Below are 22,575 nucleotides of genomic sequence, written 5' to 3'. Positions count from 1 at the left end.
ATTTGATTATTTTTCCAAATTTTATTCTCACAAATATTTGTAAATGCCTTTAATCAATTATGTGTCCATTGTACACTTTATTGTGTTATCAGATGCCTTGGTTAGCAATACTTTATCAGGACCTCTTGGGATACCAGTATGTATACATTGAAAGAGCCGTCTAGAATCGATGATATCGGTATCTTACACATGTTGTGCCAATTAGTTTTTACATTTGATTGATACTGTTTTGTATCTTGTCTGACTTTTAGGTCCATCCAACCCATCGGCAGCCTCATCCAATCTCCTAGGACCAGCTCATATATCGTTACCTGAGCAACAAGCAGCAGCATCTGATATCGGAGGAGTAGCAGGAGGATTAGAAGTAGGAGGAGGAGCCAGTGATGCTGCTGCCTCATCACAGGCTACCAATAATAAACAAGACTCTAGTAAATCACAGGCCTTTAAGAAAGGTGGCAAATCGGACATGTCTGCTTGGTTCAATCTATTTGCAGATTTGGACCCTCTTGCCAATCCAGATGCAGTTGGCAAGGAAGAGGCTGCTGGGCAAGAGAATGAACAGCGTAACTGCTAAAGACTGCACTGGACTTTATACAAATGATCGTAAGCAAGCATACATTAGGTTTTTTATACAGCTCAAGTTTACCCAATCCAAACTCTTTTGCTGGGCATATTTCCAGCAGTTGATATAATAGCTTACTTGGACAGTTAGGTGAGTAATTATTTACTCAAAAGTGGTGGCTATTTCCTGTTTAAACTTAGCCAATATCTTTAGCTATATATATTTATTTATTTATTCTTCACTTCATATCAGTTAAGGACAGCAGACAACATTTTTTGTAAAAATATGGACAGTCTCTCCAGATTTGAAAGTATCACTGCTCAAAAGTGGTGACAGTGGGTAAAATCAATGTAAAAAGAACCTCTATACAATTTACTGGCAACTATTCTGTACATTGGAAAGCAATGTAAGAGTTATTTCTTCCTTATAATATCTTGAAATTCCAGAAATAGTAACTCATGGATTAGCTGTAAGATGAAAGTGGAATTTAGTAAAGCAAACACTAGATGTAGTTCAGGGTTCAAAAAGGGTTTATTTCCAAGAAAACATTGTGATCTTCGTTCCTTACTTTTATTATTTTGTTTGACAATTTTTGTTGAGATCTGTATAATTGATATTTAAAAACAAACAAAGGTAGAGGCTTCTGCATTGCACACTGGAACATAGGAACACTCAAACATTACAAACTAGCACATGAGATCAAATTCATGATGCTTAACCAAAATTCTTAATATATCAATAATGTAAACGTGGGAAAGAAGAACCATGCATTGTACACTAGCATGTTTTAACATTTTTTGAAATTACAATGGAAACATAACACTCAGGATGCCTAACTGCAAAACTGCAAAAGCATCTTAAATTTGATCTTGGGCGCTAGTTTGTAATGTTTGACTGTTTCTTTGTTCCAGTGTACGACATGTAAGCCTTGTTGGATCTCTTTTTTGATCGGCAGGTAGTGCCCAAGGGGTTAACTTGGACATTACAGAACCATCAGTTTAGCTAACAGGTAACCATAGAAAAATGGAAATGGGACACTATTGTCTTTAATGGGTTTTGATAAAGTCACATAGAGTTTGGAAGAAACAGTTAAAAGCTGTTCAGAGAGAAAGCTATTTATTTGTGAAGCATGTGTCCTTCAAACAAGACTTTTCAAATAGCAAGGTTACAAAACAAAATGTATGTATTTTAATGTCTCACTGGGAAACAGTAATGAAAGGACCATTCAAATATTCCAATGCATTCAATACAATACTATTTGTGTGTAGGGGCGTGTGTGTGGGGTGTATGTATGTTGCAAAGTACGTTCAGTTTAGCAAGATTCCGTTTCTTATCTTATTTTGTACATAGAATTTGCTCTTAGTTTTCTTTTTTATTTTCTGACCTATTTATATATCTTAAATATGATTTTAAATGTCAAAAAAAGAATTATTTATTCAAATCAAGGATTTGAATTTATAATATGTAAGGCAGGTATACACAACTTACAGCATATGTAGTAAAGGAAACTTGCAGACTGCATTGTGCAAAAAGTTGTGTGTGTGTGCAACACATAATTAATTAACTTTAAAATGGATGTAATCCATGCCCAAACTGCCAATTTCACCAGGAGTATACTTTTAGACTGCACTGTGCACCAACCAAACTGCCAATTTCACCAGAAAGTTTAATTTTTGACTGCATTGTGCAAAAATGGTGTGTGTGTGCAACACATAAATTAATTAACTTTAAATGGATGTAATCATGCCCAAGCTGCCAATTTCACCAGGAGTCTTTAACCCATTAACCTATATTCTATTACCCTGAGGGCAGAGAAGATATCTTACACTTCCCACAATGCATTTCTTCCATTTCAATTTTCTAGTACTGATTTGCTATCTAGTGCAAAATGGGCTGATAGTGACAAAAAGTACCTCAATGAATAGAGCACATTCAGATATCGCAAAATATGTTTATTTCTTGACTATGGATGGACCTATGTTTAGCCAGTCTATTCCCAACATGAAAACAAAGAGAGCCTGCGTGTATAATACAAATTAGTTGGAGTGTCATTTGATGTAATGAGGTGCTGCATCATGTTGCAAAGGATTCTGGGAAGTGTAAGTTATCTTCTCTGCCCTGAGGGTTAATTGTTCAAATGTGTACTGTTGATTGGTCTATAGGGATACCTTATTTACAATATTAGCAATGAAGCGTGATACTTTCTATTCACTGTGAGTGACCATGTGATGTATCCTAGTGCTTTTAACATATTTTGACAAACAGTCAGTATTTTCTTTTTAAATCACACAATTTTGGAACAGTGGTGTAGCAAAGGGGGGGGGGCTGCTGAAGAACTCTTGCTCTGTGTGATACTGGCTGCCATGATTTGTTTTGACACACTTCATCAAATATTTCCTCCTTGAAAATTGCTTTTCCCCTTTTGCCTTCCCCCTCTGAAAAGGTCCTGGGTACGCTACTGTTTTTTGGCAATAGATATACGAGGCTCGCTGTATCCTTGAGTATAATGGTACCCTCAGCCAGAAGAATGTAATAATAATACAAGACTATATTTTCATTTATCTCAACATCCGACACATTCATTCATCTAAAAATGATACTGCATCAATGGAAGTAAATAAATCAATGAAAATAACGAAAGTGGATCAAAATGTAAAATATAAAGAGAACAAATTCCATGACTGTTGAAATATGAGCAGCAATATATGCTGAGTTTCTAAAGCAATTTACAAAATACAATGTGTCTAACCCAGATGCTGATTTTAGGGTAGACTAACAACTTAAGGGCTGGGGTATGAAAAATACTATCGAAACGCAATAAACGCTCATTTTAGATCCCTTAACAGAAGCCTTATTCAAATTTACATCAAGAATCATTAAATATAAATAGCTTGGATATCTTCATATTAATAAGCTTCAGGGGCTTTGACATATCTGAAAACAGAAGTTACATCCCAAATCATTCAAAAGCCCCAAAAAGCAGATGGTACAATATTAGCACTATGGCTTACTTGTGGATGTTTAGTAAATCTGGAGCATTAGTGGGCTTTTCCAGTTGTATTCCATAGATAGAAGACATGACCTTAATCTTCCCCACAGGGACTATGAATTTTAAATGGGGGTTACCTGAATGGGTGATTCCATTTGAAATCTACACCCCCTGTGTGGTCGATTAAGGTCATGACTTCCATAGGGGGGTGTATGGATTTCAAATAGATTAGCCTATTGTTGGTGGTGTAGTGTAGTGTAGAACTGCATTATTTAAATTCAGCCCTGGATAAGTAGTCAAATGGTTTATGTGGTACTAAGTCCTAAATCTAACATGATCCAAGAGAAAAGAGAGTGTGAATAGTTAACCCCAAAGTGTTACAATTAAAGTAGGCGCCAGATAAAAGGATGCGTAACCCCATTGCCTAATTTATTTGATCCGAAAGATCACAGGCACTGTGTAGCTATAGAAAACAACTCGTACTTTTAATTAGAGAGATATGGTAGTCAAAACAGGTGGTTTGTTTCTTTAATGTTGCTTCATCATACACCAAGTATGTGATGATAATAATCCATTAGTGTATTGGCAATTTCATGTTCAGTTTTGCTGTGTTATTAGGTCAGCAATTAAAGCAGAACCGTTTTGCACTGCCAGTGGCGGGTGAAATGGTTTTGGTGTATTCAATCATTTATCAGACTGGTTTTCAACGAAATTGGGAAAAAATACTATTTTGACACCTGCTGTGGATAACAATGGATTAATTGGTGCCATTTGATTAATTTGTGCTTAATAGCATTATTTATTTAGTAATTCAAAAAAAAAGCCCTTATTTTATTTCAAATTTTCAGTTGCCTAGAGAATTGATAGACTTGCCGATTCAAAAGTCATTTATGACATTAATAGCCAATTTTTAGTCATATAGATAGAATGGTCATTTGAAGCTTATATATACCGATAAAAGGAAAGAGTTACAGGGTGTACAAAAAAAATGTTGCTCCGGTCTAATGTGTAATATCATACAGGGTGTATCAAAATGATTGGTACCCATCATCTTTGTCATCTAATGAATCGCATGTTTCTTCCAAATTCAACATTAAATCCTCTTGAAATGACTACAATTGATAGTTTTATGACCTTTTATTACATAAATCTACAAATCAGGTGGATGTTATGCTGCGTTTTGATGTGGCGGTCTTGTCGATACTCAGCGGATATTGATGGGTACCAATCATTTTGATACACCCTGTATGCCAGGGGGGATTGAGTATTGCTGGGTATTATGCTGGCATACAAAAAATAAAAAGGGAACTTTTGCCAGCATCTGGGGTTGTATGCAATATGTAATTATTATAGGTGTTACAAATGTAAACAATTAGGAAAGTACTCTTGTGTCATCAGGACAAAATTATTTAGGTTATGCTTTACAAAAGCAAATGATAGTAATTGCCTAGTGGTTATCATTCAGCACATCATGTCCGGGATCATGTCAATATGCTTGCTGCAAAATGGAAGTTGAGTTAAAATGGGAAAATGGAAGTTTAGTTAAAATGGGTCCATACATACAAATTAATCCATTTGTCATGATGGCCTATTTATTCCTTATTTAATTGGAATGGATTTGTAGTTTGAGGAAAACTTTCCATGTGTGTGCAATTTGCAAATTATCATTCTCAAACGAGCACTGAATATTTCAACCATTTAACATGTATTTTTTTCTCTTAAAGCAAAGGTGTAAGTACTATGGGTGACGAGCTCCATTTTAAATTGTCAAAGCAATTACTGCATTATCATTACAAGCATACTGAAGTGTGTCTGGCTTTGTATTCATAACTTGCTTAGTCTGTAGTCAAAAGGGTATTACAAAAAAGACAGTACTGCTACGTTTTAACTTATTTTACAGTATTTGTATGCTTATGCTTTGTAAGGATGTTTCATGAGTGTTTATCAAAAGGGACTGAAATTTAAAGTATTGTTAGATGTACAAGGGCCAGCGTTTAGTCAGCTATCTTTTCATAAACCTTCATGTGTGCTAGTCACTGTCTTCTACAGTCGGCTAAGGGTGAAATCAAAACTCGACCGGCGGTTGTATGGCGGTTCCGCCCGGTTCTGATTGTTTAGAACAATAGGAACTGGACGGAACCGGTGGTCAACCGCCGGTCGAGTTTTGATTTCATCCCTAAACACAAATTGTATGGATATGGAAGTTGAACTCGCCTTTAGTAGGAAACAAGGATACCTACTATGGGTATTCATTGGGCTATTCGTTTAAAATCCACACTACCCCTGTGGAAGATTTAGCACAAGTCTTCCACAGGGGGAGTATAAATTTTGAATAGAATTTACGTGGGTAACTCCAGTTGTGGAAGATATAGGTAAAGCCATAATACAGGGGGAGTATTGGTTTCAAAATGATTAACACTGACCAATTACATTTGAAAAACATACTCCCTCTGTGGAAGTTATTTCCAAAATCTTCCACAGGGGTAGTGTGGATTTCAATTGGAATAGCCCATAGGGTGGTTGCATTGTAACTGACATGTTACAGCTGATAAACATAACAGTTTTACTTGTCAAGTGAAACTTGTTACTTCACTTTTGTTAATTGATTTTTGAGTTTCAAGAAAGTAGATAATTTAATTGTCATAGTATTGCAGTGTGGGTGTTAGAGTATGGAAGACCCTGCTGGTTGGTTGAAGACATGACTTATACATGTAGCAAATGATCTTGAATATATAGTTCATGTTTCTAACAACAGGTGTTTGTATGCTGGGGATTTGTGCATCAGTGTATTTTAATGTACATAATAATAATAGCAGGATGATGAATTAATTTGTATACAATGAACTTTGATGTTTTTACTTAAAAAAACACAGGTGTTGAAAGATATTATATTGTCATGATAAGAGATTCTAATTTATTTGTTCCCAAGTAATTGATATAGCATTGATTTATTATGTTTTTTATGCATATTTGAGTACTATTCCCTGAGATATGCATGGTAGTGGTCTTGTATTCTAGCTAAATTATGTGTGTAACTGGATATTCTAAGAATTAAACACTTGGTCTGCTACAACAACAATAATCTTGATATCACCATTTTTCCTGGCTCAGGAAGATTTATCACTGATTTCAAAGCTGGTATTCTTTATTCTACTTCTGTTTTTACACCTTGGTAATGGCATATTCTACAAACCCACTTTAGTCCTTCTAGTGCTACATGTATTGTCATTTGTACCTATTTAGAAATGCACTTCAGTCGCATTTTCCTGCATGAATGGTTGCACTTTTACCAGCTTTGTCAATGTTATTTCCCTACAATATTTCAAAGGTTTAGTGCAGAAGGCACCTTCTGCAATAGCTGCCATGTGTTATATATACACAATATATAATGCAGAAATTGGTAATTGTCAATAGGGCAGCAATTGCAGATATTACCTTGTGGAACTAAACCTTCAATATTTTCTTGGCAGTGTACTGTCCTTCTAAAGTGCAACTCACTTTGTCAGGAAGTGTGTGCTTAATGTTTTCAAGCATTTAGTTGTCCCTAGCTTTAGAATCTTGTCTCACTACTTTGTAAATAAAACATTTGTGTCTATGCTTTTGGAGGATAAAAAATGTATTCCACATTTGTTTTTCCGAAGGGGTTTTGTAAATCAGCGCAATTTTGTTTCTTTATACCTTGTCCCAGATTCTAGCTTTACTTGAAATCCTTTTGAACTAGATACGTTTTGAAATGGATCAATTTAAGTATTTAAATTACAATGAAGTGATAGTGAATGGTGATATATGGTTATTGACAGTGTTTGTTGCAGACTATGTGGTTAATAATTTTGAAATCTACCAATGTATTATGTTATTTAGTCACTCCTGCCCGCTACATTCCAGATTCTATTAAAATAAGATAAAAGAAATTAATGTTGTCATTTGTGTTTCTTTTGCTGTATTGGAAAATAAGGAGAAAGTTAAGTTTGTTGTCAATGTTAAAAAGAAAACAGCAAGAATTTTACGACATAGGTATGCAAAAAAAAAAAAAGCAGTGACATGCTAATACGTTTTGTACACTGTTCAATTCGGCACATAAACCGTGGCGAAAACAAGGGTAGAAATATCTCCAAATTTCAGATTTAGGTTCAGATATGTTTTCAAGAAAATTGCAGGACGACGCATATTTGTGAGCGAAAGAGAAACACTTTTTACCATCGATGATGGGATATCTAGACTCACTTAAAAACTCCCGAAGTAAATTTCTGGGGGTTGTGCTACACTTGTTAACTAGGTCTGGTTACGTCCCAGGGGTTACGTTCACAAAAAAGTGTAAAAATATTGAAAATGTGTGGCATTTCTAAACTACCCTGTCAAATTTTAATTTTCTTGATTTTCAACCAAGCAGTTTTGCAACTGTTACAACAGCAAAATGCACTGACATTGAACAGCTTTCTGGACAACATTCACAGCCCAATAATTGGCACCCGGCACAAGAAATCTGTGAGAATGCATATAATATCCTTTCTTCAAGAAACAGGTCTAGTTCTACACTATTCTACTTACTCACAGATTTCATGTGCTGGGTGCCACTTATTGGGCTGGGAATGTGGTCCAGGAAGCTGTTCAATGTCAGTGCATTTTGCTGTTGTGTCAGTTGGACAACTGCTTAGTTACTGACTTGTGTTTAGAGTATTGAAGTAAACCTGTGTGTAATTTTGGTTCATTTTGATGCATAGGATTTTAAGATAATGACCTTGTGAAAAAAGTTTCTTTTTTGGCTCAGGGTATAATATTTTAGAGAACCACAATCAACTGTAATTAACGACGACTACCAAGTCTGTAATAATTATTGTAAGTCAACTTACAAATTGCCAATAATATGTATTACACCGCGACATTCTGTGAAATCAGTCGAAAAAAGAATGTAATCAGTCCTATGAAATGAAAAATCGGACAAAAAATAAAAAAAATAATACTGATGTAATCCTGCTATCCCAAACAACGGCATGAATTCCTTACATCTGGTTTCTGACATCACGAAATTCGAATTACATCGGATATTTTACATCAATGTTTCGCATAATTAAGTTATTATACATTACACATTCACCTACATGTACACATTCAGTACTTTTCAACTCGGTTTCCCCCTCACATGGCTAAAACTCCATTTAGCCATTTTAGGAATATATGGTATAAAAGGGTTTATTTTGATTGTCAATTTTAAATCAATTTACAAATGCATTTCGTGTTCCACAACCTCATCCCCACTTACCTCCAATGTATACCATCAGAAACCTGTATAGACACATAACATTTCTTGCAGATTCGGTCGTTTGCCAGAGAATTTCTCCAATTTGTCAAATGTTGAGCTGTGACAGACAATAGGCTAATTAGTAACCACAACACAGTGGCCTTAATATAAACTGAGCTCAAAAAGAAACTTATAATTTTTTACAAGGACATATCTTAAAATACTGTCAATCAAAATGAACCAAAATTACACAAAGGATTACTTTAATACTCTACTCAAAACACATGTCAGTAACCAAGGTCCAACTGACACAACAGCAAAATGCACTGTCATGAGACAGCTTCCTGGACTTCCTCCACTTTCACAGCCCAACATTTGGCACCCAGCACAAAAAATCTGTGAGAATGCAGTGCACACAAGATTCTTGCTCTGATGATAAAACGGTGCTGCTTTCTGTTTTTCATACACTTTTTTCATGAAATAGGGCTGGGCTGTGAATGTGGTCCAGGAAGCTGTTCCATGTCAGTGCATTTTGCTGTTGTGTCAGTTGGATAACTGTTTGGTTACTGACATGTGTTAAGAGTAGAGCATTGAAGTAAACCTGTGTGTAATTTTAGTAGAATTTGATTGACAGGATTTCAAGATATGACCTTGTGAAAAATTATAAGGTTCTTTTTGAGCTCAGTTTATATAGAGCGGTGTTATGCAAACGCAAAATCAGAAACAACTGGAATTCTGAAAATAAGGGTTTGTCTCGATATATAGATCCATACTGAAAAAAAGAAAGATCAAAGAATGTTGAAATCACGAAATGTACCTTAAAATTAAAAAAACTAGTTATAACTTATGTGTTGTTTGGAGAGAAGAAGTGGGAGGGAGGAAAAGAAAGAGATTTCTTTAATCATGGCTGCGTTGCGTCACGATAACTCAAGTTAGGATGCCTAATTGCCCATGACTAGATTGCTGATATCCCTTTTGCATCCGAAGTTTTAAATGTTTCGTATCTAAATATCATAGTATACAATCTTCATAATGAACTTAAATGTCATGCCAATAATGATTATATAAAGGTCAGTTGCATTATTGCATATCATACAGGACATTATTTACGTATGCCTTGGGTAAGCTACAGATTCAAATTAGGATATTGCAGAAGTTGTTTGAAGTTGAGAGAGCTTTAAAAGTAACTTCTAAGCAGATTTTGGTGACAATTAGTTTCTCACAAAAGGTTGGACTCCTCCTTTCAAGTTGACCCCCCCCCAAAAAAAAACCCACATCATTGCTGCCATTTTTCGGCTGCATTATCTGTCCAGGAAATATCTACAGCTTTCAAATATAGCGATAGTATCAGAATAATGATATTATGCCTTTTGTCATTAATATAATTTAAGTTATCTTTCTCGGATTAATGTTTACCCAAATACTTTGAAACATACTTTACAAATGCTTCAGAAGATAAATGAAGGACTTAATGGATATAAAATGTATTTAGGGCAATATCCGGCGCAATTTATATTAAAATATTACTGCATACGGTGTAATTAATATAAGTTCCAATTCAGACCAGATTGGTACTTGACTTTTGAATGCTAAACCTTGCATCGCACCAACCTCATTTATCGGCCATTATTTAGCAGGGGTGAAAATAGTGAGTCCGTGGCAAAATCACGGGGAATAAAATTTGAAAGTAGTTTCTTGTAATTTGTGGCATGGGGAATCATTTAAAAAGTATACAACCTCGTCAAATGGTAGGAAACTCCAGATAGAGGGCGCTTTTCAAAATGGCCGCCAAACTGCCTAAAATGGTCAAAAAGCCACGATTGTGTGATTTGGATGCCATGGGTGTTGAAAACGTAATGAATTTTGTTGCTACTTATATCCTATATGACCCAGTGTATAATTTCAGCAAAAATTGGGATTAGAAATATGACGGAAACAGCCTCTAGGAGGCGCTTCTTGTCTTAAACTATTTTTGAGGCCAGTTTCTGTAATTACCAGAGTTATTATGTTCGAAGTACCGCGCAACGAAAGTAATCGACATGAATTTGAATGGCAATGTTTTGGTAATTTAATCCCAGCAAACGTATGCCGCAGATTATCATCCCACTATGATAATCTAATTCAATTATTACAAATTGCTTAACCATGATAACCCTAGATGGAGAAGCAACGGCTATTTCTTGGGTAGAGTACAGGGAAAGTATAATGAAGTGGTACTCATACTTTGGAGTTATATTTCTTTTACGAAATTCAATTGTAACAGCAAACAGCAGAATGCACGGATCTTATTTGACCGTGTTTTGTCGACTAAACAAACATTAAAAGCAACTTGTTTAAGAACACTTCTGTGCCTCGACTATCAGTGATGAAAGTAATAAGAAATATTCATAGATAACAAACAATGTATTAGTTACGTGTTTACCATAAAGGTAAATAAACCAGCATTAGTCTGAATGTGTATGTATGGAATTCGAAAGTGATAGCATTTGTTGCATTCAGTCTTACCGTGATATTTACTATGCTGACATCCCATGCGATGTCTTGGTTTATGTAGGCCTATTGTTTGCAATGTGGTGTGTCAGTCAAAAAGAACTATTGATACCGGTTATCTGATCTGTTTGGTATGTACCCTGTGCCATGCCACTGCGATAAAATGATATAGGAGGGTCGGTCAGTATGTTATAAAAGGTGACCTTTGACCCCTTATTTTGAATATTTTGAATTTCACATAAAGACTGTACCGTTGTCTTTTAAACCACAATAATACCACATACTTGATTACGTAACAGCATTAGCATAAAATCAATTGACTACCGTACCGACATTGCCGAATCACGCAAAAAGGCGGGCCTTTTAAATAACAGTGAAGGTACGTGTTTAACAGCAAAAGTATACATGATCAATATGTACCGTATAATTTTAAGGCACGAATAATCTTGGTCTGCCTGTGGTAAAATATGAGACTTGCCATTAAACTTGGGTGGAAATGGGGGTCTTTGAACTTAAAGGACTTCATTCAAGGGAAACAACATTATTCTGCAAAAATGTCTTAAATGAAAAAGCAGTTGTTACAAATGACATTAATTATCCCAAAAAGTGAAACAGAGGAAAATATAATGACTCTTGTGAGATTCTCGTGCTGGTACTCGGTGCGATGACCGATACAACAATTTCATGCAAATAGGGCTTAAAACATATTACAAAATGCTTAGTAAATAGAAATTTAACATATTTCTTACAGTTTATAAGCAATCATAGCTCAACAGTTTGTCATTAAAGCTGTGGAGTGTAAGTTTTTGTACCGGTAGCTGTAAAAGACAGAAAACAGAAATGACAGAAATGACAGAAAAAACAGAAAAGTTTGGAGTTTGGATTGCCATCAAACTTGGTGGATGCGACCACCATCGGGTGCCAATAATGGTCAACCAACATCGGGCACAGTCCAGACTTTTGTGACAGTGTTACATAATATAGAGGACCACATAAAGTGTATGGATTCATTTCGACTCATTCTCACTCATTTAGTGCATTCATTACTATCAATAACTACTCTCTAATTCATAACTCCAAACTTTTCTTTTCTGTCATTTATGTTTTCTGTCTTTTACAGCTACCGGTTTTTGTACCCAACACAATCAGAGCTAATCAGAGGTCATTCAACATGTTCAATTGATGTACAAACATAAAATATTGTGTCCCGTTGGTTAGATATTTATATTTGAGATCGTGTGACACATCTGAACTCAAAAATCCAACCTTTCCGATGAAATTAAACGGTAGCAGCTGTATGCATTGCTTGTAAGAACTCTCAGCGGACCATATAAGATCAATTATTGAATAACTTGAGGTGCCACAATTACTATAATTCTATTTATCATTCGGAAAATGTGTGACCAGTGACGTTACAATATGAATCTGAAATCATAAGTATTAAATTATTGAAACCCAAACGTCTATAAAATGTAGATGTAATTTGAGCGTTCGTTGGATACTCGTAAATAAATTCATCAGGATTGTCCATAATTCATAATTTTTCAAAAGTTCTTGTATACAAATACAAAAGTATTTCGGTATAAAGATGTTAAACATACCTTAATTATATTTCGTACTACAACGAAATTTGATTACATACATAGGTTTTAATTTGTACCTGATGTGTTGAAAATTCTTTTAGTCACTTATTATGCTTATGAAATGTGTTAACGAATGTACGTGGATATATTAATACATTTTTAAATAAAAAATAAAACCACTTCCAAACCAAATAACAGTAGAAATAGAAATTGTTCGTCCAAATATGTTTAAGTCAGTTTATTACTATTGCTATTTTTCTGTTTCCTGGGAACACGTCTTGTACCGCAAACTCACGCTGTGGAGCTCTGTTGGGTTATCATAAACTTTGACGCCTTGTAAGAGCAAAAATGCTAGATGAAATAAATAACGAATTATTCGTTTTAGAAAGTTTTGAAAGTTTATTTATAACTATATTATGCTTATATAGAATTGCGGATTAAATTATTTTGTATAAATTATTATATGACTAATGAGCAGCTAAGTTTCCTTGTTTGACAATGGTTTGGCTTATTTCAATACGCTCATGTCTTTAAAAACATCCAACTAATACAACGCCACAAAAGTAAAGGTTTACTTGGGGTTGGGCTAATCAAATGCACTTCTAAAAACATGCTAGAATATAGGAATTAAAAGTTTTACAAATGTTATCGTCGGAACTTAACATTTCATCAAACGTCTTCGTCCAGATCTGGTTTAGTAAGTTTGCCAACATTGCTGTTTTTTGCCTTTTGTGCACCAGGTACTACTATATAATTCGGTGCAACTACCATTACATAAACTCACGCTATGTACCTCTGTTGTGTTGTCGTGAAATTTTATATTTTTTTTTAATTAAAAGAGCAGCGGAGGTATCTTATTTTACACAGGTCTCTTATGTTTCCATACTTTCACATATCATCAAAATGGTCAAAGGCCACCGGGTCCAAAGGGCTTTGACCGTTTTTGCACTGTCAACCAGGCCGTAACAAACACCGTTGATATGGGAAACTATTCTTTCTTTACTATGTTTTTATTTTATACTATTTGAAATATGAGAAGTTTTCAATTTTAGGCGGACAAAAAACACTTCTAAATAATGACAACAGTAATAATATAATTGCATTTTGCTATTTGCCTTTTTTGGCGCTGATTTCATCGCCGGATCATTAAAATTTCATCACACGTGTTCGTCCGGATGTGCTTCAACAAGTTTGCCAGTAATGTCGTTTTTCCGCTTTCTGGGTACTCTCGCAATGCCGTACATCGGTTACCGTAAGCTCACGCTGCGTAACCTTCTGATTACATTGTACAATTTCAGAGAAAAAAACACGACTATTTCTTTTTATATCTTTACATCCTTTTAAATATTGTTTTTCATAGCTACATCTTTTTATTATTATTTTTTTATTAAAAAGCCAACTTATATTCCTTGTGAAACATAGGTCTGGTATATGTTCGCACTTTCAAATAGCCTATAAATCTACAACGAATACAAAATAAAAGTTGCCCGCTTTTTCCTTATTGCTGATTGACTTTTCGTTACATTTTTTCCCCGACAGAATGTTTACAACCTCTGGCATAGTTTTAGTACTGTTAAATTCACGGATCATAGGATTCAACTTTTGTTATAATACCTTTGGAAATTAACTTTGTCTCCTGACCTATTGAATTTGATGCCTCGTAACATATCGTATTTATGAGATGCGCTATTTTTCCGGAAATAGCGCCAAAATTCACTCCATGATATGATATCAATGTTACGCACATAGTGAACATCTTACTTGTTTTATTTTTAGTATTAGCTATAACCCTAACATTTCTCATAACAAGCTGATTTTTTCAGGATAGGTCCAGGAACATGTGTAGAATCAAATTCCAAAAGTCCCCGAAAATTCCCCTTGTGCTTCCTTCAAAATCCAAGATGGCGTCCAAAATGGCCGCCATTTTCAGTTTTTATCATAACTTTGCCCCCAGACATGTTAAAATCACAAACAAAGCATCTAAATATATGTTTTGAGGTACAAGAAATGTTTTAAAAACATTTGCAAGAGGTTTCAATAATCCTAAGCCTTCAAAATCCAAGATGGCGTCCAAAATGGCCGCCATTTTCAGTTTTTATCATAACTTTGCCCCCAGACATGTTAAAATCACAAACAAAGCATCTAAATATACATTTTGAGGTACAAGGAATGTTTTAAAAACATTTGCATGAGGTTTCAATGATCCTAAGTAGCCAAATTCCAATATGGTGGACAAAATGGCCACCTTTTTAGTAAGTAAAATTAGTTTTCAACCAGACATGTGTTTAAGATGTGTTAATTGGCATTGGAGAAAGTTCAAAACTCATGATTTGTAAGCAGACTTATAATGCACATCATCCAAATTCACTACCATTATTACCATCATTATTTTACAATATTGATTCAGTGCTTTTATCATGTGTACAATACAATAGTTACCATTATTTTCTATTTGCCTCCAAAAGAGCTGAGCTCATGCCAAGATGGCTTAAGCCTATGTTCACATCGGTATCCCCGTGATGTAATGCAATCAAATGGTACACCTTAAACTTGATCAACTTGCACTGTGTTTTCGGCATTAATGTTCTTCAATGCTGGTTCGGTCTCCTCCCCATTGTCCCCAACTAGTACAGGTGCTGTGTTGCTGACCACATCATTTGCTGCACATCAATGTACAGAAGAGTCTCAAGTTTCTTGCAGCTGCATGTCATGTTGTTGCAGCCATCTTGTTTGCATCCACATGATATCATGTTGAGCAATTAATGTGTCTGGTGCAACAGCGAGTTCTGTTTCTACTGAAACAAGAATTGCATCTTGTGATTTCCATCCCCAGTCAGTTGGACTTAGGTGGTTCCCCATCCATTCTTGAACCGTGAGAAAAGTGCCATATCCATCAAATACAACAATCGGGTGTGCTCCATAATGCTTTAGCATGTGTGATGTGTAATTCTGACATATGCCTGCATAGGTGGAGGGATGTGGCCAAATGGCATGTCGAAGTAGGTAACCACCATCTACTACAAAGAGACAATTCTCTGGCAGCTTGGAATGCTCAGTGAACGATTTCAATGGAAGGCCCAGGGAACTCTTCGGCGGTTTACGCATAAGGTCATCTTCAAAGAGAGAAGGTGGCTGAGGACCTAGTTCGTACGTAAAGATTGTGATGTGATTCTATTAAATAATAGAGTCGGATTCACTTCTACTTGTTAACCCCTAACTCGCACCATCTTGTCCTTTGCTCCAATCATAGTAACCTTGTCATTTCAGCGTAAGGCAATGTTTGTAAACTTCATACCCGTTATTTCTATTGCTGACTTCGTGCCAACTTCCACCGCTCTATCACAGTTAGCGGATGAATCTGCTACAGTTCCAGTTGACACAGATACCAGACGATCCGGTCCATACCCAGCAAAGGGGGATGTGCCTTCAACCAACCAACAAAAACTTTACGATCCCTTATGTTCCCGTATGAACACCTGTGAACTGCTCTAAAGCATCACAATCTGGGGCACATCGAGAAAGTGCGTGGATCCACTTGGTTAATGTACTGTCTGTGATGCCGCGACCATGTGTCATTCCCCCTGATGTCTTCAAAGTCCACAACAAAAACTGCTCAATGGTTTGGTCAGAGAAGTTTCCACCCCAAAAAAAATCTAGACGTCGGATGGTGAAATATCCCTTGTCTGTGAACAGTTGGTACTCATCTGCGGGCATGTTTTTCCCCCAAAGACTCCATCTGTTGTAAATACAACTTTGCAGATTTGGCATAGTGGAGATGCCCTGCAGCGTAAAAGTGAGGCATCATCTCTCTTATGCAGTAGAGTTGTAGCTTCCAATTCCCTGTTCTTTGAGCTCTAATGAAATGCCGAATAAGGGCCACCTGTCTGATGTATTGCACCCACAGCTTCCCAATTCTGCTTTCACCTGCTTTGATGTCTCTTCACGCTATTACAGGCTGTGACACAGTCTCAGCCATTTATCGTCGAGGAAAGCGCAAACCCTGAACAAGAAACATGACTTGTTAGATACCTTTACAAATGCCAGCAGCATGCATGATGAGGTACAGAGAGCAGGGGAGAGCTTCATCCTGAAGATGTATGGGGTTAGCAATGGTTCATTGAATGAATACCGCCACACTGTATACAAACAGGTAATTGGTCGCAGTTCCCTTAGCTCTTCATTTGAGCTTGCGAGTTTACCTCCAACTTGTGCTGCTGCAAAACAGCACTCATTCCGCACTTTCCTCACGGTTCAAGAATGGATGTGGAACAACATAAGTCCAACTGACTGAGGATGGAGATCAGCTCAGATCACAAGATGGAATTCTTGTTCAAGTAGAAACAGAACTTGCTGTTGCACCAGACACATTAATTGCTCAACATGGTATCATGTGGATGCAAACAAGATGCAACAACATGACATGCAGCTGCAAGAAACGTGAGACTCTTCTGTACATTGATGTGCAGCAAATGCTGTGGTCAGTCTTGCAGCAACACAGCACCTGTACTAGTTGGGGACAATGAGGAGGAGACCGAACCAACATTGCAGAACATTAATGCAGAAGACACAGTGCAAGTTGATTAAGTTTAAGGTATACCATTTGATTGCATTACATCACATGGATACCGATGTGAACATAGGCTTAAGTCATCTTGGCATGAGCTCAGCTAGTTTGGAGGCAAATAGAAAATAATGGTAACTATTGTATTGTACACATGGTAAAAGCACTGAATCAATATTGTAAAATAATGATGGTAATAATGGTAGTGAATTTGGATGCTGTGCATTATAAGTCTGCTTACAAATCATGAGTTTCGAACTTTCTCCAATGCCAATTAACACATCTTAAACACTTCTTAGGCGGTCGTTTTGGACGCCATCTTGTATTTTGGCTTTATATCTAGGTATTGAAATCCTTCGAGTACATTTTGAATATATCCATTGCACCTCAAACCTATGTGAGATATTTTGTATATATATTGAACAAGTCTGGTTGAAAACTAATTTTACTTACTAAAATGGCAGCCATTTTGGCCGCCATATTGGAATTTGGCTACTTAGGATCATTGAAACCTCTTGCAAATGTTTTTAAAACATTCCTTTTACCTCAAAACATATATTTAGATGCTTTGTTTGTGATTTTAACATGTCTGGGGGCAAAATTATGATAAAAACTGAAAATGGCGGCCATTTTGGACGCCATCTTGGATTTTGAAGGAAGCACAAGGGGGATTCTCAGGGACTTTTGGAATTTGATTCTGTACATATTCCTGGACCTATCCTGAAAAAATCAGCTTGTTATGAGAAATGTTAACCTTTTTATGATATATGAGCTAATACTATTGGCCTATTTACTCTGTTGAACGAAGCGCTTTTGGTATTATTGACATTTTAGTCGCGTACATTATTATTGACATTTTAGTCATGTACATTATTATTTATTATTTAGTCACGTACATTTGAAGAATCGGACACCTTTTGTGTATTATATGCAGAGATCCACAATCTTGGACTACGTATGTACACATAAAAAATTCTCCAATTTGTATTTTCTGCCTCAGTCTGTCAACAGATAATAGGCTAATCGCAATACAGTGGCATATAGTATTATAGAGCGGTGAAATTGTGGAAATAAGGGTTTGTCGGCGATTATATTACTGAAAAAAGTTCTTAGAATGTTGAAATCACGAATGCACATAAAACCACTTATTGCTATTATTTGCGCTGTATGGAGAGAAGAGACGGGAGGGAACCAGGAAAGATTTCTTTAATTATGGCTGCGTTGCGTCACTATAGCTCAAGTTATGATGCCTAATTGCCCATGACTAGATTGCTGATATCCCGTTTGCATCCTAAGTTTTAAATGTTTGGTATCTAAATATCATGGAAAACAATCTTCATAATGAACTTAAATTTCATGCCAATAATGATTATGTAAAGGTCAGTTGCATTATTGCATATATAAAGGACATTATTTACGTATGCCTTGGGTAAGCTATAGATTCAAATTAGGATATTGCAATTTAATGTGGATTACGTTTGAAGTTGAGAGAGTTTAAAAGTAACTTCTTAGCCTTAGCGACAACTCGTTTCTCACAAAACATGCAAAAGGTTCGAATTGGAAGACAAATTTGCCATTCACAAGAAATTTTCTAGTTTTCTAGTTTGACTTTTTGCTTTCGTGGTATTGTTCTTTCAAGTCATAGGATTAAATACCATTAGGTAGGCCTATACCATAGTACCACCAGTACTGTTTGGAATCAGATAGTGACATACATATTAATTAATATTCTCCTCTAAATGATATTATGCCTTTTATCTTTTCAATTGTGAAATATATGTTTTCTTTCTCGGATTCATAGATTTTTACCCAAATAATTTCAAACATACTTTACAAATGCTTCAGAAGATAAATGAAGGACTTAATGGATATAAAATGTATCCGGCGTAATTTATATTAAATATATTACTGCATACGGTGTAATTGATGTAAGTTCCAATTCAGACCAAATTGGTACTTGACTTTTGAATGCTAAACCTATTGCATCAACCTCATTTATTGGCCATTATAAGTCGACTTTCTTGACGTTGCTTGCCTACCTCTGCTCGCCTACTATGAAAAATGGTAAAAAATCGCTTGAACTTCGGTTACATCGTCTTTTCGTACACATCAGTTTTGACTTTTTGTGAATATTCATTTATCTCATTGTATTCTAAGCAAATAACATATGGATGTATGTAGTTGGTATAGACTATGATACCAGTGAGATTTGAAAAGGATCCAAAATAGGAATATTGACTCGGGTCTTATGATGAATGTCACCCCTGGTGGGAAAAATAATTTTAATACATTCTTAATTCTGTCTATTTCGACGTGTCATACCTTCTTGGTATTTTGAGATATGAAAAGGACCCATATAAATATTGACCGGGTCTTACCAAACTCACCGTGAGGGAGGCATACGCACTCAAGTGGCCAAATTTTGGTTTACTGTAAGCATGCCATGATAAATAAGATCGACAGTAGCGGCGGAAAAATTGAACTTGAACATATTTTGTTCCGATCTTATCCCAAAATGAAGATGAATTTTGCTATAGGGCCAGTGTAATGTATTTAGCCTCCATACTAATACATAGTGTTGTGCGCCCACAAGTGCAGTTAGCCCTGAGTAATAAAACACTCTGTCAATCACAGCAGACATTGAGACCACTGAGTATCTTATATGGTGTCTAGAATACGGGATTTTATCGACTCCCACTGAAGATTGAAGAAGATAAAGCACACCAATCAAGAAAAGAATGACTATAGACACTATAGAAGCAAGTTGCAGTGCGTAAGTGGTACTATAAGACTGTAAAGAAGGTGCCAAAAGTTCGCCCGCAGTAGCCAGAAAATTGAGCCTGCCGAATTTGGAAACCATGACATGTACAAGCACAGAAGCTACAACTGTCAACAATACAGCAATTGTGAAGCCATTTACCGAAATTTAAACTGTTAAACTAAACCTATAGACACTAGAAAGTCATGGAGGCAGTAGAAAAAACCCGCATGAACTGGAATGCCTTAGACCAGGTCAAAGAGTGGAAACGTTTTAAGCAACACTGCCAGTTTGTTTTCGATGGTCCCCTCGCTGGCAAAACCGAGAAAGTCAAAGTCAATTACATGATGACATGGATGGGAGACAAAGGTCGTGAAGTATATTCCAGCCTAACTTGGGCACCAGCCGAAGGCGGAAATCCTGCCGAAAACGAAACCTTGCAAGGCGTCCAAAATAAATTTGGAGCGCATGTTGAGCCACAGACAAATAACATTAGAGCTACCGTCAAATTCAACAATAAGAAACAGACGCAAACTGAAAAGTTCGACAATTTCGTCACTGATCTAAAGTTGCTCGTGAGAGATTGCGCTTACGCTGATCCCGATAGAATGGTACGAGACGCAATAGTCCTTAGGTCGCACCACGACAAGGTCAGAGAATACTGCTTGGACAAAGGTGATGAGTTAACACTCGACATGGCAATAACAATTGGACGCAATCATGAGACGTCACAAGAAAGCATGCGAGTTATCAATCACGGAGAAGACGCAAGTGTCAACGCCATTTCAAGAGGACGTAGAAGCGCCCAGCGACCAAGTTACCGTAATCGTGATAACCGACCAGCGACAAGCGATCGCCGATCAACGACAAGTAGACGAAACCCAGAAGCCAGAAACCCGGAAGCCAGAAACCGGAAATGCAACAAATGCGGCTACAACACACACCGAAAGCATGAATCTTGTCCTGCTAAAGGAAAGCAATGTGACTTTTGTAATAAACCAAATCACTTCGCCTCTATGTGCCGAAAGAAAAATAAATCAAACATGCATCAAGTAGAAGATGAGCACGAAGATGAGTATGATGATGAAATAGATGAAGAAAATGAGTATGAGGACAATGACCAGTATGATGAAGAAGATGATATGTACTTGCATTCAGTCTATAGAGTTGCAAGTGGAGGTAGTAACACTGCAAGTGATGATGAATGGTACGAAGATATCAATGTCAATGGTGATCCAGTTAATATGCAGCTTGACACTGGAGCCAAAAAGTGCACTATCCCATACAACATCTACCAGACTCTAAACCCAAAGCCAAGTATGAAGAGAACAAATCATAAGCTGGAAGGCTATTCCGGTCAACGATTGAATGTTAAAGGAACCATAAGTGTTCAGCTAAGCTACAAAGACATAGAATGCAATGCCAAGCTCTATGTTGTGGAAGCCACGTCAGATAAACCACCACTGTTGTCAGGAGAAATGTGTCAAAAACTTGGACTTGTAGTACGAGTACACACCCTCCAAGAAGATTATCCACACCTAACAACACTGACCGGTACTCTACCAGGTACTTACACAATAAAGATAAACCCTGCCACCACGCCTGTAGTCCATCCACCCAGAAGGCTGCCGCAAGCACTGCATGAACGTGTCAAGAAGAAACTCCAAGAAATGGAGCAGGCCCATCACATTATAAGAGTTCACGAGCCCACAGACTGGGTCAACTCAACCAGTGACAGTGGTAAAGGATGACAAGGTACGAATTTGCTTAGATCCCAAGGATCTAAACAAAGCGGTGCGAAGGGAACATTACTATATACCAACCGTAGAAGATGTTGTCGCTTCGTTGCCATCAGAGGCACAAGTCTTCTCGACTTTGGATGCCAAGTCAGGATTTCTTCAGATTCCAATTGACTATGAATCAAGCTTACTCACCACCTTCAACACGCCGATAGGAAGGTATCGATGGCTGCGCTTACCATTTGGCATTAAGTGTGCGCCGGAAGTTTTTCAGCAGATTATGGACAATATGTTGGAAGGCATCACTGGTGCAAGAGCCATAATGGATGATATCCTGATAGCAGGAGCAAACATCAAAGAACATGACAAAATAATGAAGAAAGTCATCACCAGAGCCACCGAGTATAATCTCAAACTCAACTTCGACAAATGCCAGATCAGACAAGACTCTGTGAAGTATGTAGGCCACCTGGTAACAGCTCGTGGACTGGAAGCAGACCCAGACAAGCTGAAAGCTGTAGCTGAAATGCCTGCACCGTGTGACAAAGAAGGAGTGCGACGCTTCTTGGGATTCATTCAGTACCTTGCCAAATTCATTCCAAACCTGAGTGAGGTAGATGCGCCGCTTCGAGAGCTGATCCACAAAGACACACT

At 36.8% G+C, this 22,575-nt stretch overlaps 1 protein-coding gene across 2 annotated transcripts in view; it reads left to right on the top strand.

Moving 5' to 3' along the window:
- Window positions 1-7,462, top strand: part of LOC140155178 (islet cell autoantigen 1-like) — a 91,369-nt gene extending 83,907 nt beyond the window's left edge. For both annotated transcript variants that reach the window (XM_072177908.1, XM_072177907.1), the window contains one exon: window positions 252-7,462. In XM_072177908.1, coding sequence (XP_072034009.1) covers window positions 252-574 — 323 coding nt within the window. In that variant the 3' untranslated portion in view covers window positions 575-7,462. The remainder of the gene's footprint in view (window positions 1-251) is intronic.
- The last annotated feature ends 15,113 nt before the right edge of the window (window positions 7,463-22,575 follow it).

Source organism: Amphiura filiformis, chromosome 6, assembly GCF_039555335.1.
Source record: "Amphiura filiformis chromosome 6, Afil_fr2py, whole genome shotgun sequence".
Classification (NCBI taxonomy): domain Eukaryota; kingdom Metazoa; phylum Echinodermata; class Ophiuroidea; order Amphilepidida; family Amphiuridae; genus Amphiura; species Amphiura filiformis.
The sequence above is the reverse complement of the archived record's forward strand: the minus strand, read 5'-3'. Positions and strand labels throughout refer to the sequence as shown.